Source organism: Pipistrellus kuhlii, unplaced genomic scaffold (assembly GCF_014108245.1).
Source record: "Pipistrellus kuhlii isolate mPipKuh1 unplaced genomic scaffold, mPipKuh1.p scaffold_m20_p_13, whole genome shotgun sequence".
Lineage (NCBI taxonomy): Eukaryota > Metazoa > Chordata > Mammalia > Chiroptera > Vespertilionidae > Pipistrellus > Pipistrellus kuhlii.
The window spans coordinates 39,485,615-39,510,918 of NW_023425438.1; the positions used below are offsets into that span (position 1 = coordinate 39,485,615).

General features: G+C 42.7%; 1 protein-coding gene across 1 annotated transcript in view; it reads right to left on the reverse strand.

The window, feature by feature from the left end:
* TACR1 (tachykinin receptor 1) overlaps positions 1-25,304 on the reverse strand; it is a 130,778-nt gene that overhangs the window by 59,859 nt on the left and 45,615 nt on the right. The window contains exon 2 of the mRNA XM_036435825.2: positions 912-1,106. Coding sequence (XP_036291718.1) covers positions 912-1,106 — 195 coding nt within the window. The remainder of the gene's footprint in view (positions 1-911; positions 1,107-25,304) is intronic.

A 25,304-nucleotide genomic window follows, 5' to 3' on the forward strand; every position in this document is an offset into this window, starting at 1 on the left:
GTAGAAAGGTGATCTGACTTTGAAAAGATTGTGATGACTAAAGAGCTGAGCTGTGACATAGAAGCATCGAACAGACTGTCGAACCACAGAAGGAAGGCAGGGTGGGTGGGAGGAGATTAACCAGGGAACCTGTATGTATATATGCATAATCCATGGACACAGGTAATAGCGAGGTGAAGGTCTGGGGTGAGGGGTGGTGGTGGGCTAGAAGGGGTCAGTGGAGGATAAAGAGGAACATAACTAATACTTTTAACCATAAAGATTTAAAAAAGTAAAAAAAAAAAAAAAAAATCAAACTGCATTCCATGAAGGAGATGGCAGCTTTTGAAGCAGCTCATATAATAAACTTTAATTCAGAGGGTTCCCCCACGTTTGAGGGCACCTTCTGGACTGAATGTGCTCCTGCATCCTTTATGGCTTGGAAAGCTATGTTCTTTCTCCCATCAAGACCCTGCTCAGGCTTGTAGTTTTGTTCGAAAGAATAATTTTCAGTGTCCCTTCTTGGCTGAGCCTTGATCCCCCCCCATGCTGCTGGGTTGATTAAATCCCACTGTTGGCCTCACACTGTGCAAGAGGGCAGATGGCATTCTGTGGCTCAGGAGAAGTTCCCAGGCAAAGAAATGCAGGCACAGCCGGGCAGAGTCACTGATAAAAGGCAGGAAGAATAGGAAGGGCACCCAAAGGGTTTGCCAGAACAGTATCCGGGTCTTTTATTTTGATTTTCTTTTAAAGTCCAGAATAACATTTGGGACATAATAGTCCCCTGATACCGATGGACACATCGACCCAATACCAGATTGGTGTTGAAGAGTGCTTACAGATCCACATGAAATCCTAACTGATAAAAGAACGTGGAAAGAAAGAAGGAACAAGAAAGGGCGAAGAGGCACCAGGGAGTCATCTCTACTCACACTTTCTCGTAAATCTTGTTGTGGTGTTCCGGCCATTGGATCATGCACACCATCCTGTTAGGCATGGTCACCGTGGTTGCGTAGTAGCCCTGGGGGAAGGCCAGCAGGAGAGCCAGGACCCAGATGACAAAGATGACCACCTTGGTGGCTGTCCCCGTCAGCCGGGGCTTGAGGGGATGGATGATGGCCATGTACCTGGAACAGAGAGGAAAGGACAAAGATCCGATTTAGTCACCAAAATCTACATTAGATTATGTATTGTTCCTCCCAAGGAAAACCCCCAAACCCTTGAATCCTGGTGAGTTTTATAAATGTTTTCTTTTTAAAATTAAATTAAATATTTTTTCACCATCATTTGTCTCCCCATCCCATCCTCCTCCACCCACCCCTCTCACCCTTCTCACCCCCAATCACCACAACTGTTACAACTATTTTCTGATATCTCTTTCATAGTCTATCCATAAGTGTTATGATTCTTATGACAGAAAATAACTAAAATCCATAAGAAAAATAAGGCAGATTTTCTATTTCAGATCCCATCAAGCAATATTCCAGGAGAGAAGTTTTCATCATAGAAACGTCGAAGCTAGGAACAGGATGTCCAAGTATAGGTCAGTGGCTTACAGCGAATCAGAAGAAAACAACAACCAAGGTCATAAATGTATTCAATTTAAAGACTATCTTTACCCTTTTTGGAGTAGGGAATAATGGTGATAAAAACAGTAGTTTTTAAAGTTCTTAAGTGGCAATTTAAAAGGTTAGCAATCCTCCATCAGCCCACACAATTTGAAGGAAAGTGAGTATGTGTGTGTGAGAAAGCAAAAACAACAACGGCTCCTGGAGATAGCCTCATCAATCCTTTGAACATCTAGAAGAGAGTGTGTGATAACAACCCATGCCTCAGGAGAAGGAAGAAATTCTCCACCTGCTGAGACAGACACAATAGAGCCTGTCAAAGGACAGGGTCCGTGAAAGCTCCTTGCAGGAAGAGGAAGGGGGAAGCAAAGTGAATGAGGCCTCAGGGCTTAGGGCCCTGCTTCCATCTCTCACACTGGGACCTGGCACTCAATGTGTCCACACATTTGAATTTGTGTGCAGCCTTTGAGGGACAGTGTACATTTTAGAAATAAAAATCATTTTAATCAACATTTCATGTCAGTTATAATCACATCAATGTTGCCTCTCCATTTAAAAAAGGCATATTCTTTTGTGTATTTTTCTTGCAAAGTGTATGGATCCATCCCTTAAAATATGCATGCATTTTGTTCAGAGTAGGAATGAGGTCTTATACTGCCATTGGGCTTTAAATATTATCTGGAAAATCCTCAGAATGGTGCATCTGATTCTCAGACACGCAGGTGTTTCTGGCTTCCAGGGACAGAATGGTCAATGGAGACTTAAGATGTGAGTAGACAGCAGCACAGGTGTCAGCTGCCTCCACATAATTCCACATAATTCGTTCTCCACACTCTTTGGACTTCTAGGATCTCGAGGCCAGACTGGGCTACAAGTAAAGCAATTTCAATCAGTATGCATGCCACACATTCACACCGGGCACCTGCGGTATGCAGAACACAGCGTTTCCTTCTCGGCTTCGAGCCTCTAATTTCTCCAGGGAGAAGAGGCACATAAATAACCAGCGCAACGTGACAGCAGGATGTTCAGCCTCCATCGGCAATCTGGTAAATACCTTAGAATCTTATGGAAGCCGCAGAGGTAATCAAGCCTTGGAATGGCAGGGGGACTATTGGAGGCGAGTAAAGAGGCATGCATAGCTGGGTTTGGGGTGAGTCTGCCTGAGTACCTGGCTTGGAGGGCAGGGAGCATTCAGAGCCACCTTCCCTTCTCCATTTTGTGATTAAATCTCGCTTCCTGTCCAGGAAGCTTGATGGCTCCGTTTTTACGAAGGCCTTCCTGAATTTCCTTTTAGCATCCTAAACATTAGAATACCTTTCCCACATTTTCTTGCTAGGGACCTACGCTCTCCTTCTCTGGTCTCCAAGAGCAAAGCCACTGAAGGTGTTCAATGCATGAGGATGCCTCAAGCAGGTTTTGCAGAGATGATCAGGAGTGATGGTAACCTCTAGGAAAGGAAGGGAACTCCAGAATCCTTCTGTCTCTTTTGGAAAGAGGGTAGATGATCTTGAAGTCAAAATGGAGTGAAATTAGGAAGCGGCTTGAAAAATATATTGTATTGGTGGTGAGGAGTAATTTATAAATTTCTGGGCAAGTTTCCCTGGTTGAGTTGATGGTTTTAGAGCCTGTGACCCAAATTCCATCTACAGAACATCAAAAGGGCAAAAACAACCCTCATGATGTTGTGACTCAAGCTTTGTCTGTCTTCTTTGGGTTTCTCCAAGGGGCCACAGCTACTTTCAAGGGAGGTCCTGTATATGTAGGCTTGAGGACCTCCCACTCCTGGGATGGTTTTCTGAAAAGAACCCTGAGAAGTCTTGGTTTCCATCTTGGATCTGCCTTTTTCTTGCCATGTGACAGCACTAGAGCATTGATTTCCTCTCCAGCTGTGGGGTTAGAGTGGATGGGGGATCCTCAAAGTCAGAGCCAACAAAGGTGGACCTGGGCAAACACTGTCTTGTCTTCTTTCCAGTTATTGGATGGCCATGGCCAGAATCTCTGAGTATTTGCATTAAACTTGTAGGCTTGCTTATTGGATCATTTTCCAGAGGCAAGATCTTCCTTCTACAAAGCCGGACACATGAAGATGCCTTTGCTTTTCAGCACCGCCCAGGCTGCTGCTCTCACTGTGGGCTGTGCATTCTCAGCCTTCTCAGGGAATGAAAGAGGATGCCCAGGGGAGAACGTGCTAATGACATTGCCCCCTTTTAATATTACCTCAACTATTTTAATTTGCTTTTAACTCAGGATAAATGCTCAGTCTTAAATAAACATACCCTAACACTCCTTCCCTAGCCCACGATGGCAATCCACCATTCAGAATCTAATGCGGCTGGGGCTTAGGGAGGATTGCATCAGTTTATTGGTACTGTAGCTCCAAATGGTGGCAGAGAGCCATATTTTATCTCTATTGCAAAAATGGCAATTTGGGAGCCCATCTTAGTTAACTCTCTGCCGGTACTTGAGTGTAGGAGCCATTTCAGTGACACATGAAAGTATTACCCACTTAAAGCCAGAAAGAATAAAAAAGATTGGCTTTTAAAAATGTATGTATTTTTTATTGTTCAGAAACACAGCCGTTTGTAAATCTCCCTCCTTTCTTTATTTTTTTTCCCTTTCTTTTTTCCCCCCTCTCTCTTGCAATCTTTACTTCTAGGGTTTGTGTGACATGCTTCATTCTTATGTACCCCAAAGCTAGCACTGGTTGGCTACTTTGTCCACAGATGGAAGCATGTTTGTTTGTTTTTTTCTTTCCAATGCCCATTTCTAGCTTGATTCCTTTACACATTCATGTATTTGTAACCACCCCGAACCATTCTCGTGTATTAGATTATAAGTTATCACTGAGTCAGTGCTGTGAAGCCCTAGGAAAACACATTCAATAAATATTTATCAACTGCATTGTGCTCATGGGACTGGAAGACAGTCAATGAAACGTCTTCTTAGTTTACGCATTCATCACCAGGCAGCCAGAGACGGGTCTAGAGGCTGTATGGATTCTGTTCTCCACTTCAGGTTGTTCCAGTCCCACAGAGGCCATCAGCTCTGTTTTGAATTGTATCTGGCCTCCCAGCTGAAAAACTTGACGTGCTATCTTCCTCTTACATGATTATACTTTATAAAAAGAACTCTCCGTGTAGTCCCCTAAATCTGGAAAAATATAAGGCTGCACAGTTGTGTGTTTTTTTTTTTTTTTTTAATGCAGAATGAAACAACTTTATGGGGGGAAATAATCCAGTCTTCTGACAAGAGCAGTATCCTCACAGCTTCCTCCTATACTAGCCCTACATCTTCTGAAGAGAGGATGTCTTTTCTCTACCTGGAGATCTGTCCTACCTTTTACCACATCCATTCCCCACCATTTCAGTCCCGGTTCTCTTTTATCCCCCACTCACTTCTTCCTGGGTTGATACACATTTCCTTTAAAGAACTGTATCTTCCTGGGTTTAAATGACCGGGAGTGGTGACAGCTGAGAGCATGGCTGCTGTAGTCTAGCTTAAGGATTGGCATTTTTTTTTTTTTTCCTGTAAAGAGCCAGATAGTGAATATTTTAAGCTCTGTGGCCCATACAGTTTCTGTCATAGCTACTCAACTCTGCCTTTGCTGTGCTAAGGCAGCCGTAGACAAGACAACCATTGGGGATGATTGTGTGCCAATAAAATTTTATTTTAAAAAACAGGTGGTGGCTAGACTTGGACCCCTGGGTCTTAGTTTGCTAATCCATTGTCTAACACATGAAGGACTCAAACTGGAGCTCCCTGAGGGGTTAATCTCAGAGCCCACAAGCAGTCAGCAAGGTGCTCAGTCATAACCAGTCATAACCCAGGGTCTCGCCTCTTGTCTGAGTACAGCGATCTCTGAGCCCAGGATGGTTTTCTTCCTGTCTCCTCCTGGCTGGCTCCTGCTTATTGTCTTGGCTTGGCCCAGTCACCAACTCCTTGTGGCTGGGTTAGATGCCCTGTCTTCACTGCTGTGAAGGTCTCTAACCTTGTGCCAATCACACTTTGCTTTATTTACATATCACACCGGCCTCTTTTTTATTCATCTTCCACAGATTCTTTGAGGTTTGCAGTTGCTGTGACTTATTTTTATCAGTATCCTTGGCCTCCCCGAGCCTAGTAAATGTAGTATATACTCAATAAAAGCTTAATTAAGGTAAATATACAAATTTCTTGGCACATAGCTGGGGTTCTGTAAATGGCTTTGGAATAAAAATAAATGCAACAAGAGAAACACAGACACACACACACACACACACACACACACACACAATAATTTTATTCCTTCCAGTCTGAACATGTGTGAGAATAATTACTGCTCTGTGTTTTCCATTATACAGACACCCAGGATCATCCTACAGGAGTGACCTTACTGGACCTGAGTCATCAGACTTTCTCATGTCTTGATATTAAATCTTTGAATCAATTCTCAGTATGTACCAGTTGATTAAACTCTGCATTGACCAATATGTTGGGAACTGTGCAGAATTCAGCCTTTCTGGTATCACCCTCTGGCTTTTCCTATGAATAAGAGGCTATTCTGTCCTTTTCCCTCCCATTTTTCTTCCATCTCAGGGACCACACAGCCTTTCTCCCTGAGATCAATAACATTCCATCAGTTGGGATTTTCTCCCAGGACATTTCTTTAATCTCCAAAATCTAAGCACTTTATTGGGCCACTTGAGCAGCAACTTTGTCTATTCAACTAAGCTCAAGCTCACAAACTATAACCGGATAGGCCCTGGAGCAGGCCACAGAGATGACCCAGCATTCACATACCATCAAGGCATTCTTGGTAATGGCAGAGCCCCTCAAACCCTTGTTGCAATGTTACCCACAAACCTATAAGGCATGAGTTTTTGGTTTCTGCATTGCCAGCAGACTCATTTAAAAAGTGCCAGCTGACAGCAAGGGAGCAGTCAGTAAGATCATAAGAACTGGATGCAAAGACAGATGGAACCAAGAGCCTGTAACAATTTAGAAGGAACTGAAGGAGGGAGGCAGCTGACTGCTGTCCAGTCCGCCCTGCTGCACACATGCTGAAGAAGAGCCTTTGTGGTTTAAAGATGGTTCAGATACAGAGTCTCCTGTCAGGAACATTCACAGCTGCTTTATTTATAATTTCCAAGATCTGAAAACAATCCAAATGTTCACAAACAGGCGAATGGATAAAAAATACAACATATCCACACAATGGCATATCACTAGCAGTAAAAAGAATGAATGCTGACACACATATAACAAGGACAAATATCAAATAACATTATGCTAAGTGAAACAGCCAGACAAATACATAGTATATATTCATGATTTCTCTCATATGAAGTTCCTGAACAGGCAAACCTAACTCATGGTGAAAGAAATTAGAGTGTTCTGTGTTTTGTAGTGGCATGGTTAACTTGGGTGGTATGCCTTCATGAAACCTCATTGCACTTATACCGAATGTAAATTATACATAAAAAACACCCCAAACTCTGATGACTCAGCCTTTAAAACAGAAAACTATATCATTGGCCCAATGATCCTATGCTTTTTCCATCAACTGAAATACATCTTGCCGAACCCGGTTTGACTCAGTGGATAGAGCGTTGGCCTGTGGACTGACAGGTCCCAGATTCGATTCTGATCAGGGGCATGTATCTTGGTTGTGGGCACATCCCCAGTAGGGGGTGTGCAGGAGGCGGCTGATCGATGTCTCTCTCATTTATTTTTTTTCTTTTTCTTTTTTAAAATATTTTATTGATTTTTACAGGGAAGAAGGGAGAGAGATAGAGAGCTAGAAATGTCAATGAGAGAAACATTGACCTGTGGCCTCCTGCACACCCCCGCAACCAATGTACATGCCCTTGACCGGAATCAAACCCGGGACCTTTCAGTTCGCAGACCTACACTCTACCACTGAGCCAAACCAGTTTCGGCTCTCATTGATATTTCTAACTCTCTATGCCTCTCCCTTCCTCTCTGAAAAAAAAAAAAAATCAATAAAATATATATTAAAAAAAAAGAGAGATACATCTGGTTCTGGTTCTGTTATAGTGACTATTGTTAAGGAAAAGCTTGCTGCCATTCTAAACACCATCTGGAAATTATTGAAAATAGTTCAAGTGAGAGATTTGCCACCCAATGAATCTTAGATGTGGGAAACCCAACCAAGTGTTAAACCTGAGTGTTTCTGCCAGCAGAGATGGGCCAGATGTGCGTGAGCGCTGGTTACCACCGAGAAGGAGCAACACCAGGAGAATCAGTCAGTTGGTCAAGGGGAGGCTGTGATTCCCAATAAAAACCCCAACCTTCAGTGTTGGGCCGGGAGTGGGAGTAGCTGGGGTGAAGCAGGAGGACAGAGCATGCAACTTTTCTGAGAGGAGAAATGACAACCAGTCCATAGAACGATGGAAGGTAATAGAAGGAACACACCTCTTCCTTCACATCTTGAAGGTTCTTGCCAAGCATTAACTTCAGCCACTTAGGAGCTTGGCAGAAAACATACCATTACTTTCTTCCTGTAGAGGGTGTTCATACTTGCATTGGAGTCACCATTCCTGAGCCTGATATACATGAGACAGATACGCTGGGCCATAAGATGATGCCATGGTCAAACTTCACTCTTTGGTGACATTCCCACTTTGGACATTTGGAACTAAAACTCAAAGTGTAGTGACGCACAAGAGACTCGGGTTTATAGAAATTTGACCGGGGAAGTGCTGATGGGGCCACACTTGCTCCAGCGGCAGTCGAAAGCAAAGAAGAGAGTTTGGAATGTAACTGAGATTTTAATTACTAACAAGGAGAAAAAAAAGAATTGAGTTGATTGAACTTTATGGCTTTAATATCAACTCAATAATGAGAGGAAGTTGGCATTTAGGGCATTGTCAGCACTGCTTTTTTGCCTCACTCTCACTGGAGAATTAAATAACCCTCTCCGGTCAGCTAGGTAGGAAAGTGTAGTTGGCCATTATCGGAGATGGGACTTTTTTTTTCTTTTTATGCAGTGTGGCCTTGATACTAAGTTAATTAATGTTTTTCTTCTGACCAATTTTGAAGTATGTGTGAGCAACATCCAAGATTTCTTTCTTGCAGGGCTGAAACCCCCATTTCAGGCCTGGGTTTCCCAATTACCTGCCACCGTCTTCCCTAGAAAGACAGGCATTGTTTCAGATGACCATAGGCTTGACTTCTAATTTCAAAGCAGAAAACTTAAAGCAGGGGCACCTGAGACAGAAGGGTAGAATGGATGGAGTTTTCAGAGAATAGTAGTCTCTCTTCTCTCACAGATCTCTTTCATTCACCCCATAAAGGAGGATCTATGGGCTGGGGTTGGTGTGATATGAATGGGCCACTTACTGTCGAGGATGTATAAGGGCAGGGTTGGACCTTGTTTTTATTGAAAATGTTGATATTTTGCTCAACATAGATTTTTGAGCTAATTTTAAATTTTGTATTAAAATATTATATTGATTGCTGATTTTTTTTTTGTTCCCTCTTAAATTTTATACCCCAAGTGAGTGCTTCACCTGCTTCAGCCTCATCCTGACCCTGGTAATAGCTCCCAGTCAAGTACAAAGTCACTGAAAAAGTGAATTATATTCAGACTCAGGTAGTGGTGGGACCATTGTTGGATGATGCTGACTATGTTGGCCACCTGATTATCAGTTATTCATGCGGTCTCCTCTGTCTGCATGCAGCCTTGTAATAAATACCCCAGATGACCGGACCATGGGTGGCACATTGGCGGAAGCCTAGAAAATGATTAGTAACATGAGCAGGATGGAGATTGAGCAATCCTGTTCTACAGAGTATAGAGTAATTTGGGCATCCTTGGTACAGTGATTTTGTCTTTTCTTGTATAGTATTTACTTTATTAATTGATTGATTGATAGTGCTTTCTGAGTTAACATTTTTTTTTGTTGGCAATAATTATAGGTTTAATAAAAAATTAAGGACTACATTTTTACCTTTCATGAAAGTTAAAGATGAATGTATAGTCCAAACAAAAGGATTTTAGACATTTACCTTGCATGGAGCCAAGTATTAAAATGGAATATGTGTAAACCAGAAGACACAAATTTGTTGAAAAAGCAGAAAAACTACCCCCAAAAGTTAATAGTTACTTTAAGACTGGGCCCAAAGACATTGATTTAGTATATGCCAGGCAGACGGTGTGCTTGCCCACCATTCTGTGAAGCATGACTTTTTATTTAGATTAAATGATTGGTCTAAATTAACTTCACTCTTTTTCAGTTCTAATTTTTCTTGTACACAAATAAAAGTTTAAGTGATAGCTATTAATACATTGGCTCAGTTAGCAGAAGAATTGGCAAATTATTGGATAAATTATTTCTAATTTTATATCAGTGTCATAGTTGGTTTTTTTTTTAATAGGATATCAGTTCATTACAATAATGGTTCAATTCTTTCTTATTCCAACTCACGGATTCAAGTATTTGGAAGGTAAAACAACTGACATTGTTTTGAATGTTATCATAAACTAATTTTAGACTTCAATAGTGAAGATAAATTGTTTTGTTTTGATACTAACATGAACACAATATGGTAAAAATAATGTCCTTACTAAATTAAGAAACTTATGAAATATAAATGTATTTGGAAGAGGTTGTGACACATACAATTTGCCAGAGTCTAAACAAGTTGTGATATTTTAACAGTTGATTTAGAAGCTATAGTTGTTGAAATTTACAAACATTTTTGTAGAGTAACTGAACTAAAATTTTTAATGATAAATTTGATGATAAATACAAAAGCATATTTTAATAGGATTTTACAAGTGTTTGAACCTTTGACAAATGTTCTTATAAATTGACCTAAGTAATAGTGTTGAACTTTTTGTAATTGAGTACTCTAAGTTTTAGATGCATCTTGTTTAAAATTAGTTGAAAATCATTAATGTACAATTTTTTCAATGAATATCCCAATATTTTAGCTTCTGAAGCTTTTATAAAATTGCAAATTTGGAATACAAATTTGGCAAACATAAAGACATTGAAATTTTTTCTTATAAAATCAAGAGAACTGTGCAAGATAAACAACGAAATCTCTGGTATGCACAATTTAATTTTGAAAATTTTAAGTTGCTTTTAGGAATATTTTACCTTGGGTGAAGAATCACTTGATAGATCTATTTTTCAGTAAACAATTTATATTGTTATTATAATAGATGGGTATGAAATAGGGTAGGATTACCATTTTGGAGTATCTAAATTTTTTTTTAAATATTTTTTTTATTGATTTCAGAGAAGGAGACAGAGATAGAAATATCAATGTTGAGAGAGAATCATTGATTGGCTGCCTCCTGCAAACCCATCTCTGGGGATTGAACTGTGACCTCCTGGTTCATAAGTCGATGCTCAACCATTGAGCCATACTGGCCAGGTGCTCCCTCCACATGTTGACGGGGAAGCAAGGATAGAGGTTGAGTGAGGAAGGACAGAGTCTTGTGGCTTCTGCTGGTGAAAGTGCCCAGAGAGAATGCCAGCCTCCAAGGGGACATATGAAGGATGCTGGGACCAGGGCTGCCAAACAGAGCCAGAATCCAAGAGAGGGAAACACACTTTCCAGAAAGTAAACACTCCCAAGGCTTGTGTTTACAGACCACCCTGTGGCCCGTCCTGCTGTGACGGAGGGCTGCCTTAATCTGCCTTCCCCAGCACCAGTCCCTCCTGTCTGAGTTATGCCTTCCCCACTCCCATGGAGCTCCGACACACACCATACCTCTTCCTCGCTTCCCCTTGTTCTTACTTTTTGCTTTTTCAGCTACTTAATGTCTCTTGAAGTGATTTCTCAGAGTCCCAGTCTTCTCTTTGCAGAGAAGGACTATTTACTGTGTGGTGATGGCTAACTGAGAAAAAAAGCCAGAGGGAGCAGACAGTGTGCCTGGTGCAGTGGGCACAGGACACACGGCCCGTCTCCTCTCACATCTTTGTGACGCTTCATGCCCAGAGGCACCATAGTGTCTTCTCAGAGGCTCAACACCCAGCTTACACCCAGGAACCCAGGGCACCAAACGCTTACAGCAGCTTAAACTGTCAGTGGGACAGGTTGGATCCAGGGCCAGGTGTCCAAAGATACTCAAATAGCAAAAGGCCAATGACGCAGTGGAGTCAGCTTCATAGCTGTTGTCAAGGACAAAAGTTCTCAGTTTACAACTTAAATAGTATTTCAAGGGAAAAAATAAAGTGGAGCACTATTTCTCATCCCCACAGTCCCCATGTGTGAATTCCATGAGACATTTAAGCACGATAATTGCTAAAACATGGTGTCCCAGGCTAGAAAAGGGGCGCTAAAATTTGTCCAACTACACATTGAAATGCCTCTAAGGATGACGGGAATGAATTGGATCCCTGCAGGGGAACTCCAAGACAAGCTTCTGTGAAGGAGGAGGCCAATTCATTCTCCCCTGCCTCTCCCATGATTCCCCTTCCATTTAGCATTTTGTTTCACTGCCTTTTGTATAAATCTCATTTCTGAGAATGTTTGTCAGAGGCTTGCCAGAGAACAGTTGTGACAGCAGGAACTAGTGGGTATTGTCAGAGGACCAAGCTCGTACACTGTGCAGATGGGGATGCACAGGCAGACAAAAGCACTCCCCAAGCAAGAAGGAAGCACACTTGGAGGCAGGTGCTGGTGGGACATGGGCCTGTGGAGAGGGACCCAGACATGTCATCTGACAGGGCACAGCCTCCTCAAGCTTCCAGAGACCTCTGTGCCTTCCTTCCTGCCTGTGGTGGTAGCTCCCTCGGGAGATGTGGGTTTGAGGGCTTGGCCCTCTCTTCTTCATTTCGCTAACAGCCCACAGCAGAGGAGGGGCCAAATTTGAGCTTACTAGAGTAATGGAACAGCTAAAAGGAAAACTCCTCCAACAGCAAGGCAGAAGGAACTGAGCTCTCATCTTTTCTTTTTCTGCCACCACCTGATGTGAGCTTTTGCCAAATCGTCTCCTCTCCAAGTCTTAGTTTCCTCACTGGTGAGCAGTTTCTGGAGATGTTCTGTGTGGCCTGAGTACAAGTTTTGCTGGAAGTCTCACTCCTGAAAGTGGAGCTAGGCCACTTCTCCCAGCTCTGGTGAGGTCTATCCCTTTCCTGGTCCCTGTCCCATCATTTTATTTTTTAAATTTTTTAAATTTATTTTTTTTAAATCTGTATTGTTGAAAATATTCCTCTCTCATCTTATAGGACCTCTCAGCTAGCACCTTTCAAAGTTCCTTTAATCCCATCAGAGGCGGTCAAATTCATAACAGGCAGTTTGCTCATTTACTTATTTATTATGGATTTCAGAGAGAAAGGGAGAGGGAGAGAGAGAAATGTCAATGATGAGAGAGAATCATTGACTGGCTGCCTTCTGCATGCCTCCTCCTGGGGATAGAGTCCATAACCCAGGCATGTACACTGACTGGGAACTGTGACATCCAGGTTTGTAGGTTAACCACTGAGCCACATCAAGCACTTTAATTTTTCCATCTTTTGAGATTACTGTGAAGATCAAATAAGACAAAAATTAGTGACTTGTAATTGTTATATGAGGTATTGAAGGGCATTCAAAAATAGAAAGAGGCAATTCATCAAGGTGCATCATGTCACATTCAGAGCTCTAGAAAAATCATAGACAATTGAGGTGGATGCTGGAAGAGCAGAATGGCTGGCCAACTATCCCAACTAAGTTGGGAACTTATGGTGCCTAACTTACTATACTAGAAGCAACTTGGACCAGGGATTGGGAGAGTGTGTTCATGTTCAGTGTTTGCTGATGGTATATGGGATTTCAGACTATTTAGGATGGGGAAGATAATTAGAGGCTGGACTGTCCTGTCCCTTCACTGGATACAAAGGCCCAGAGAGGTGGCATGAACAAACAAGGTCAAGTGTAAGGCCAAGCTGTGCTTACAGCCAGTGGTGGGTCCAGCAATTCTGTATTGGAAGAGCTAAGGGAAGAATTCCAGCTGAGGGGAAGGAGATACCCTATATTGAAGCTGATTTTGTATAAGACTTTACATAAGATTAAAAAGGTGTCAACTGTCTATCAGAAAATAGGAGAAGAGCTAACTAAAACAAATGGGGAACAACTAAAGTCACCCTCTGGTACCAACACAGCTTGATGCCCAAAGACTCTGTCTTCTGCTCTTCTCTCTTCTCACTAGATGTGGCCATCAGACATTTTTAGGGGAAAAGGGAAGAGCGCAGGTGCTTCTGTGTCCACACAGCATTGACCCCATTTTCTGGACTAGAAAGCCCAGCCCTACCCCTGCCAGGGTCCCAGAGAAGCAATGGTGAGGAGCTGAGTTGGGTTCAGCCTTGGCAATGGATGCTCACTACAGAGAGACATCTGTACTTCCACCCCATGTCCACATTTTAAAAATCAGGGAAGCAATCTCTTGCAACAAACTCATTAGTACCAACCGCTATTTCCAAAAAGCAATTTAGAGAGCTAACAGAATTCATTAAAATGGGATTTTACCCATAATAATAACTGCAAACAGAAAAGATCATAATTCTGCCCAGCTTTACAGTGACCAAGGTTGGGGCACGAGCCCTCCTCCCACTGTGTGTTGAAGGACTCTGACCTTCCCAGGCCTTTTCTGTGCCTTGGCAACAGGTGTCTCAACAGATTAAAGACTCTGTTTAAACAGCTTCAATGCCTTTGTTTCTGTTTCATGGCCACCCGGCTGGCTTCAATGCCTCTCCTCCCAACATTCTCCTTCTTTCTTTTTGCTTTTATTTGTTTATTTATTTACTATGTACGCTGAGTGGTTGCCAGTGGATGACTGGCCAACTGACAAAGATGGCTATGGGCCACTTACAGGGCTATTGTCTTCAATGATCTGGACAGTTTATATTCCAAGTGGTTGCTGGAATCTCACTGTAGCTATGTTCTGGTATGGGAACCCCACCTGAAATGAAGTAGGATGGTTGGGTCCAACAGATTTGATATGGTATTTTTGTTTGTTTGTTTGTTTGTTTTTCATGGTAAGGTCAACATGTAGAAATATTTTCTGACTTCAAGTAATAGGCAGAAACTTATTTCTTATTCAAGCCTTTCCCCCTTCATTATCCCTATCTCTCCCAGGTTCCTTTTAAAGGATTAGAGATGGGTTGGAGCCTAGGAAGAGGATGGAGGATCCTAGTAAGACACCTGAAATAGCAATGGTTCAATTTCTAGTAGCATCAAGATGCCTGATGCCTTTGTAGTCAAGACTCATCCAGTTACAGTTGTTCACATTGTACATTCTATAAGTTGGTGACCATCCACTCTCCTCTGGGAAAGCAGTGTCCCATCCCACTCACCTTATTCTTTGAGTATGGTGCCTTTTCCTTTCCTTTTTTTTTTTTTTTTTTTTTGTCTTTTGTGTGCTAATTATATACAATATTTACTTCAAAACATAGTAATTGTTTCAGTTAACATATTGACTAAAATTTAAATTTATGTTTCCTGGCAAATATCTGTGAAATGTAATTACCCCTTATGTATTTTGATTTTTAATTTACATTCTTTATTGTTTAAAGTATTACATATGTCTCCTTTTCTCCCCCATTGACTTCTCCCCAGTTGCTCCCACCCCCCAACACATGCCCTCACCCCTTTCTGTCTGTGTTTGTTGGTTATGCTTATATGCAGAGCACGGTGCCTTTTATTTCAGATATCCAATGCACCATCCTCTGGGATATGATATCTAACCGCTTTCTAAAGCAGATCCAGGTGGTGGTCCACCACAACCTTGTTCATCCCCTCTTCCTTACTTACAAAGCCCTAATTCAAGTTCTCACCAAAGAGATGTAAGTGTAAGAGCTCCAAGAGGGAGAGCATCTTTCTCCCTTCCCTTCTCCCTAGAACTTTTTGCTGCCTAGACTTTGGATGCAAAGACTGTAATCTCAGCAGTCACTTTGGACTATGAGGTGGCCGGATAATAGAAGTCACATGTGGGAGAGCAGAAAGACAGAAGGACCCAGGTGACTGATGGCTTCCTGGATACCTGTCCTTCTGTAGCTACTGGCTTTCAGGTAAGTCTAGCATTTGCATGTCTCTGACATTCTTAGAGTGTCGACCAACTTCCCTCTGGAAGTGAATTGAATATAATAGAATAATCAATAGTGTATAAGACATAGCAGTCAGGTCTCAGGTACCCTCATCTGCTCTGAATCCCGACAACAGAATTTAGCTCTTGGAAGTGGATACTGTAAGTAACAGAACCTAAAATGTGGCGTTAGATTATTGGAGAAAGGGAGGGCAGATATGAAGGACTCGGTGATTGCAGGTTCCCTCATTATGCAGTGGCAAATCAGTTGGTCAATACATGCACGTTGGAAGCCAGATCTCAAGCTGCTACAGTCTGGAGAACTAGGGCTGATGGTATTTATGAGCTCATTTACTGCTGTTTTTGTAAGGGCCTATGAGAATGATGAACTCAGGCCTAGGGCCAGAGAGTCTGCACACAGACCTGGAAAGAAATACAGCTTTGCTATGAGAGGCTTGTAATTTGGAGCATTGCTGGATTGAAAAGCATCAACTGCTCTTGGAGCCAAGGGAAGTAATTAGAAGTGATAGTTGTACAACTGCACCCTGAGAGGGAGGTAAGGCAGCTGTCCTGTCCTAGTAAGGGGGTGAGCTCAATACTTAGCTTGGATAGCAATCTCCATGGACCACTTTGGCGTTGTGGGGGACACTGGGTCTTTCGGGGGACACTGCTGGCTTTCCTAGCATTTTCATATTTCTGAAATCCTTAGGATGTCAAGCAATATGTGCCACTGTTGTTTACAGAGCTTAAGAGCAAACCAAATTTTCTAATAGGAGGAACAGTTTATTTTAGTCCACTCCTACAAATTATTTAATATTGGTATTTATAAAACAGAGTTTCTATAAACAGAATCCTAGATATGTAGAATGGTCACACATGGTGCTACCTCCAATTCCCTTTCTCCTGTAGGTATCAGGGGAAAATGTTCCTTAGAGATTCAGCTGCTGGTGGAGAACTTTAGCTCAAAGGAGCCTCCAAAGCTTGAAATGTTAGGGTGTCTTTGTCCTTGTATCCCACAGCCCTGATCTTTAATAAGTTTGTTCACAATGGGATCTTTGAGCTAAGACGCTGCAGAATACTGAGTACACAATGATGGTTTTCACAAATGTTGCTCGGGACATAAGTACATTGAAGACAACTTAATAGCTTTGAGTAAAATGGCTCTGACTCTGAACACCAGCAGAGAGGTGTATTGGGAAAGATGAACACATTTACCATCACATAATCCCTTGACAGTGTGTGAGAAAACTGGGTTTCACAGAAATTAAAAAGTAAAGATGGAACTCCTAACCCTCAGTTCTCTCTTGATTTCAAAACCCATGCTTTGGAAGGGGTGTGCAGAGTCCACAGTTCAGAGATCCTGTGGAAAGACAGGGCTGGTTTTGTTTGTTTGTTTTGTTTGTTTTGTTTTGTTTTGTTTTGTTTTGTTTTGTTTTTGAGCTGCCATAAGAAGTTTAATTAGTTCTTGGATTTGCTAACATTTTCCTTTTTTTTCATTTTAATTTCTTTATTGATTAAGGTATTACATATATGTCCTCATCTCCCCCGTTGTCTTCTCAACCCATCCCCCACTCATGCCCTCACCCCCCTGGGAATGACCCAGTAACAGACTTTAACATCAGCATTTATTTATTTGAACCACCTCCTGTGTGCCAGGTGCTGTGTGCCGGGAGACAGTTTCACCTCGGGTAGAGCAATGACTGAACAAGCTCATGAGATCTTTGCTTCCTACCCATGGCTGAAGCTACCTAGCCTGAACCTTTGCCTTCTTCCCAAGGAAGGTGGTCGTTACTCAAGTAGAATAGCCTATAGGACGAGAATGTTCTCTTGCCCATGAAGGGGTGCTCCATTTTGTTGACTCAGCATCGAGGGGTGTTTGAACAGGCACATTTTAGGCAGGTGGCGAGTGCCAACCAGCTGTGGTTGTGTCCCAAGAAGGCTTGAACTATACCACATAATGGCCTGTTTTGCATCCTGAAGAGTCCACTCTGGTTTGGTAAACTCTTCTTCTGAGCTGTAGTCATGTCAAAGGGTGGGAAATATGCCTCCCCTGAGCTGTGTCTCATTTGGCCACTTTTGTGGTCCTGATTCATCACTGGATGGCAGCTTGGAAATCACTCTTTCATCCTAATACATACTGACTGCCTATCAGAGCCAGGCACTATGCAGGGACTGGATGTAGAGGCAGAGATCATAAATACCACCCCTGATCTCAGGGAACCCTGGTCCTATAAAGGAGATGGATGGTAATTTAATTACAACTGTGGTCAGTGCTCTGAAGAAGGGCCTTAAGCTTACACAATAAAAGAGGCTCAGGGAAAGAGTGTCTGAGGAAGTAACATTTGAGCTGAGGCCTAAAGGGGAGTTGGATCTGGTAGGTGAAGAGTGACAGGGGGAGGAAGGATGAAGTCATATCAGGGAAAGAGAAGGAAGCATGTCCTGAAGCCTGTAGTGGGAGAGCGATTGGCACTTCCAGGGCACTGGAACACAGGGAGCCAGGGGGAGAAAGGCTGAGATGATGAAAAGAGTTAACACTATTGGTGCTTACTCTGTGCCAGGTGCTATTTAAGGGCTTTATACATGTGAACTCATTCAGTCTTTTTAATAGACCCATCACTGGATGGCAGCCTAGAAGTTAAAATATTAAGATGAAGCCCCTAACCCTCAATTCTCTTTGATTCCAAACCCATGCTTTGGAAGGGGTATGCAGCGTCCTTCCTAGTTCAGAGGGTCCTGTGGAAAGAGGTGAGTGCTTTGTGACCCGTATTTCACATATGAGAAAACGGAGCCACAGAGAGATTAATGATCATGTGGCTACTATGCACTTTGAATCCCTAGGTAGCCTAGCTCTAGAACAGTAAGCAGTTGGGGGGGGGTGTCCTCACTCAGATGGGAGCAGGAAGCCACTGCATGTTCTTGAGGTGAGGAGTGGGGTAGCCTGTTTTGCATCCTGAAGAGTCCACTCTGGCTTGGTAAACTCTTCTTGGTGCATGACAGCTTTGGGGCCATCTTAGGCCCCCTGCCTTCCCTCTTCATGTACTCATGTGGCTATGGGCAGGTAGGAATGATGCTCAGAAAACTGAAGTCCCAGCTTCCTCTGTCCTCAGGCCTCAAGTTTCCTAAAGAAGGTACTGGTGGCTAAGGGTCTGGATAAAGCCTTGCAGACATCAAAAGCTCATTCCACATGTCTCCTTGCTCGGGTGGGAGTGATGAGCAGAAGGCAGGTGGTCTGAGCTCTCCATGCCACTCTGACTGCCTCTGACCTGGGGCCAGGGGCCTTGGGGGCCGCGATGGCTCTGTATTCACCGACTGGCTTCCTGACCTGTAAAGTGTTGGGCGGGGACTAGGTCACTGCTTCCCATGCCAGGTTGGTCATTAGTGATCTCAGGAACCATCAACAAAAGTTATACACCATTGCTCCTCTCTAGACCTATCAGAATTTCCGGGAGGAAGCCTGGAATTCAGTATGTTTGAAGAGCTCTCAGACTGAAGCAGACCACTTTCAAAGCTTCTACTTACTCCAAATTAATGATTTTCGTCTTTCCTTCAATTTATCAATTACAAGGGGGAGTAGGAAGAACCAGACACAGTGCTAAAACACTTTATATATTTTCTGTTGCTTGATGCTCAGTCCAGCCCTTCCAGGATGCTAATATTATTCTCATCTGATAGATGAGGAGACTATAGTTCAGAAAGTTTACTTTTCTGTTCAACTCACACTTAAACAAAGGAACCGGGATTGGAAACTCTCCCTAAAACCCAGCTCCTTCTGCTAACCTAGGGTGGGCAAACTTTTTCTTAAAGGACCACAGTACATACTTTTGACTTAGTGGGCCATATGGTCTTATTATAACTACTCAACACCGCCGTTGTAGAGAGAAAGCCATCACAGCAACATGTAACACACATGCATGGCTGTGTCCCAGTGAAATTTTATTTATAAGAATGGGTGGCTGAACAGGCCTGGGCCACTGGCCATAGTTTGCCCATGCCTGCACTAAACAATTAAAGAATTGATTTAGGCGTCTCAAGAAAAGGGAAATGAGATTAACATTTGTTTAAGCCATTAATTCGGGACACAACAAATTGGGCTGTGCACTTCATGGCTTTGATTTCCTATAAACTGCTCCCTCACCCAGGTATTATCTCCATATTTTACCTATAAAGAAACTGAGGTACCAAGTAATTCAGTTATCTGCCCAAGGTCACATCGGTAGTGAGGAATTAGGGCAGGGCTAACAGTTAGGCCTATTAGGCTGCAGTTAGGTGTCTGACTTCAGCATCTGTAATTTTTCTACTAAAATGAGTACAGCATTTATGTTTCCCTGCCATGACTACAAGGCAAAACTATGGGTCCAGTTAGCTCAGTCTGACTTATGAGCGTCAGTGTATTCCCTCCCTGCTCAGGGAAGCAGTAGAAAGCAGCATCATTCTGCCCACTGGCTCCCCACATAGAGAAGCAGGAACTATTGTCTATGAAATCGAATATTCAAGAGCTTCCCCCCTCAACCCCATACATAAACAAGTAAATCATCTTTCAATAGTCTGGTAACAAAGTAATCTCCTTCCTGTTGAGCTGAAGATAAGGGATTTGAGAGGCTCCGCTGGGGGAGAAATAAAGCCCGGAATTGTAAGTTTCTTTGAGACATAGCCAAGATTTTAACATCTCATTCGGGAGGGGGAAACAATGAGGCGAAGACTTAAGCACTAGAAAGATTAGATGTCAGGTAATTCAACAGCTTCGTCAATGCCTGGGAGCAAAAACAGGAATAAAATGGAGCCCATTAATTTAGATGCACATCCAGGTTGTTAATGGGGAGAGAAGACATATAATTCAGAAGTCTGCTTTTCGTTCTTTCAAATCAACATGTTTCCATTAAAATGGAAATTGAAGTCCCATCATATGGAGCAGTCATTTTCTGGATACTGTGTGATTATCTCTATCTTTCTGGGCCCCACTGGAAATGAAAATATCAATTTCCCTCATTAGCCTCTGGAAGTTACAACTTTGGATTTCTCAGAGTAGTTTACTACTTTCCTCAGTTGTGTGCAGATGGGTTGTATGGGCATGCCTTCCTCCCTCTCAAGCTAACTCAGAAAGGCCGAGGGCAGAAGAACATGTGGGATGTGACATAAAGGGTTTTGTTTTGTTGTTTGTGTTGTTTTAGAAAAAGAATGAAAGCAGATAAATGCCTACCTGAAGAAATGACTTTAAAAGTCATTATAAGGGGCTGAAACCTGCTTGGCTCAGTGGATAGATCATTGGCCTGCGGACTCAAGGGTCGGAGGTTCGATTCCGGTCAAGGGCATGTACCTTGGTTGTGGGCACATCCCCAGTAAGGGGTGTGCAGGAGGCAACTGATCGATGTTTCTCTCTCATTGATGTTTTGAGCTCTCTATCTCTCTCCCTTCCTCTCTGTAAAAAATCAATAAAATATATATATTTTAAAAGTCATTATAAGGAGAAGCAGAGCCAGACTTGGCTGCCAAGCTCACACAGGCAGATTATACCAGGCACATGCTTTAAATGAGCAGTGGGAAGAACTGCTTTAGTCTTCTTGGGTATTGCCTGGCTGGTCTGTTAATATTATTCTCATCTGATAGATGAGGAGACTTTAGTTCAGGAAGAGAGCTCTTGAAAAGGCTGTTCCCCTATCTGCGAAACCAAATCCTGTCATCTCCCTCCTAAGACTCAACTCAGGGTAACCTCCTCAAGGCCTATCTTTTGTTGTTGTTTTGCTAATTTTCACCCCACAATATTTTTCCCACTGGTTTTTAGAGTAAAAGGGAGGGAGAACGGGAGAGAGGGAGAGAAACATCAATGTGAGGGTGACTCATCAGTTGCCTCGGGCACATGCCCCAACTGTGGTGGGGATCCTGCAACCCAGGTATCTGCCTTTGACTGGGAATCGAACCCATGACCTCCTGGTCAGCAGGCCAATGCTTTAACCACTGAGAAAAACCGGCCAGGGCCTCAATGCCTTTCTCCACTCACCTCTAACTGAGACTAAAATGCAGCTTGAAAGCACGTGTCCAGTGGTTTTATGTTTCGTCTGTACAATGAGACTGCAGGCTCCTTGAGGACAAGGACCTGCTTGCATGTTGGTGATGCATTCCTTGTGGAGTCTAGAATGATGCTAGGTTCAGAGGATGCAGGTGTGCCCTTGAGACTATTTGCTCTTCAGCAGTCCAGATTAATTTGGCTGATACTCTGTTTTGTAATTTTGTTAAAGCCCTATCCATGATATGTGTTCTTTCTTTTCATGATTTTTCTTTTTCATGGTTCCTATTGTGTCTAGTTCTTAAACACACATACTTTGTTATTTCCCCCCTCATTCATCTGGATACAGACTCACTCTTTACTGCTTTCCATATGAGTTGGTGAGTCTAGTGAGAACTAAGGATTTAGAATTCACCGGGGCGGCAAGGGGTGGTGGGAGAGAGGTCTCACTGAGCAACTCATATCTTCCTGTTGGTTCTCTCTTCCTCTACCATCTCCCCTCCAATTATCATAGAAGCATCAAGTCATGCTCTCTATTGAATGTGGAACCATGCAGCTCTTCCAGTTTGCAAATCCACATCCATAGAGTCTAAGGACAACTGAGTGAACTCACAATGAGCCCCATCCTCCTCAGAAAACAGCCAGAGCTTTAAATAATAACTTTCCCCTGCTACATTAAACAGAACTTGCTCCAATTGTTGCCTCTTCGACAAGAATCTCTTTAATAAGGGTACTTTGCACTACTCATGATTTAATTTGAGAGTAGGAAGCTCAACGTTATCAAATGAAACATCTTGAAGAACAGCACAGAAGACAGAAGTCTATCTGGGGTGGCTCAACTATATCCAAGCATGGAGGCAGAGGTATGGACCAAATGGCCTGTATGATCCTCAGTAAACCTCAACTTATTCCCATTCACTATAGTCTGGAGGATGAAAGAACTAGGAAAAGAACAATGGAGAGACAGAGTCAAACTATACCTTTGTCCTCCCACTGTTCAGTTTACAATATTTTGGTGGTCTATCTATCAGGCACTCTCTTAAACATGAGGAATACACAGGTGAATGAGGTGGTGGTCCTTTCCCCAAAGAGCACTCACTCATTTGTGCTGGAACTGTCATACCGTCTCCTGTTAGAGCAACCCCATAAGGACTTTTAGATATGCTGAGAAGCGGCTTGCTTGGTCTATCCCATGCCTCCTGGAACTGTGGTCAGCTTGTTAGACTGGACTCTGGTTTCCTGCAGCTGCTACCCCACTGTCTGTCTTAACCCTCCATGGAGTCCATGCCCAGCCCTCTTCCTGCTATATGTTGTCCTGCTACACTCTTCCATTGCCCAAGATGAGACAGAAAGGAGAGAGAAAATATTGCTTGCACTATTCTTGGTGCTTTCATATATTATTTCATTTTATTCTCATAACCTTGTGTTAAAACATTTTCATCCTTCCTTTAGGATGAAGACACTGAGGTTCAGAGTGGCCAGTGACTTGCCTAGAGTAACTCAGCCAGCAAAGGCTAGTAGAGGGGAGATGAGCTCAGCCCTGGAGTCTCCAGCCTTGTTCCCACATCCTGTTTAGCACGTCACAAAGTCCATTTTAGGTGCTGGCTCATGCTTTCTAGGTATTCAGCTTTTTTCATTTCTCATACCAACCCCATGCCAAACTTGAAGTTGCCAACTAGTGAAATCTCAAGAGGAGGCTGTTATACAATATACCCTCTGATATTCAGGCTTCCTTTCTCAGGAAGACAGAAGTTTGGCAAACAAGTCTGATGTATATTTGCCAAACAAGAAACAATGGTTACTGCCTAACTTCTGAGCTCCAAAATTAAGTCCCTAAAAGTCAAATGGGGTGAGAAAAAGCAACAAATGATAAAGAGCAGAAACACCTACGAGTCTGAAGACTGAAGCATTTATGGAAGAGGCGATTCCATTATTCGTTCATTCATGCAACACATTTTTGAGTGACTGGAACTGTGTGAGGTGCTGGAGATATGAGAGATAAGATGTGGTACTTCCTTGAAAAAAATTCGCCATCTATTAGAAAGGCAAGGGCATGCTAACAAAAAGGGAAGACAAGATAATCAGAGAGGACAGCATGCTAATCAGAGGGGAGAGTGAGTTAACCAGAGAGGAGGGCAGGTTAAACAGTAACCAGTAGGTGGGGGACCAAACCAGAGAGGACCCAGGTTAACCAGAGAGATATATTATTAACCCAAACCTGTCTGGTCCTCAGAATCATTTCAGTTGTTTTTATAAATATATGTATTCCTGGGTCCCACCCTTAACTTAATGGATTGGGAACTTACAGAGCCATCATTTGTATTTTTTAAAAAGCTCCCTCATTGAACCCAACAACCATGGCTTTAGGAATAATGTGTCACAGTCACATTCTAGAGAAATCTGTACTGGGTGCAATGTGGGGATCCTCAGGACAGGTTTGCTGTGTAATTCTGGGCTTTCTTAGAGGAGGTGATGAGCCTTCAGAATTGCAGTAGCACAAATAAAGGGTGCTGAAAAGGGGAGTGGAAGGGCTTCCTGGTGGAAGGCTCCAAACAAGCAGAGGCCTTGCAGTGTGGACCACCACAATGAGCCAGAGCCTGGGTGCATGAGAGGCCCAAGTTAGAGAAAAGACCAGAAGGTGAGCTAGATCTCAGGTGCCTTTTTTTTTTTTTTTTAAATCAGGGTTTTCTTTTTTCTTTTTGTTTTATTGATTTTTTTACAGAGAGGAAGGGAGAGGGATAGAGAGCTAGAAACATCGATGAGAAAAAAACATCAACCAGTTGCCTCCTGCACACCCACTACCAGGTATGTGCTCACAACCAACGTACATGCCCTTGACCGGAATCAAACCTGGGACCTTTCAGTCCGCAGGCCAATGCTCTATCCACTGAGCCAAACTGGTTTCATTCAGGTGCCTTGTTAATACAACCAATGGTTTTTGTTTTGTTTTTTAAATATGCTTTTATTAATTTAGACTCGAGAGAGTAGGAGAGAGAGAGAAATATCAATTAGTTGCCTCTGAGAATTGAACCAGCAACCCCTTAGTGCATGGGATACCACTCTCCATACTGAACCACACTGGCCAGGGCTCACCAATGAGTTTTAACTTTATCATCTTTGCTATGAACAACTACTCAAAGGTTTCAATCAGGGAGTGAAAGGATTAGCTTTTGTTTCAGAAAGACTACTTTAGAATTTCTAAAACACGATGGAAGTTTGTGTCTACATATTTAACTCTCTCTTCCTAAAATTTCTTAAGAAATATGCAAAGAAATATTTTTAAAAAGGGAGCAATGGGTCAAGGTGGATGATCCCTTCATCAGCCTGGCTGGCACGGCTCAGCTGAGTGTAGACCTATGAACCAGGAGGTTGTAGTTTGATTCCTGGTCAGGGCACATGCCCAGGTTGTGGCTCGATCCCAGTGTGAGGTGTGCACGAGACAGCCAATCAATGATTCTTTCTTATCATTGATGTTTCTATCTTTCTCTCCCTCTCCTTCCTCTCTAAAATCAATAAAATATATTTAAATAAAATAAAAAGAGAGTAATCAGGGAAGGATGCCTTCCTTGCACCAGAAGTGTTGACACTTTGGCACTAGTTAACATTGACTGAGCATTGCTGGGTGTATCCATTGTCTGGAATGCTAGCATCATGGTGTTTCACAAGGTGCTGTCATTATCTACACTGATGGGCTATTACCCTTCCCCTATTACAGATGGAGAAACCGGGGCACCGA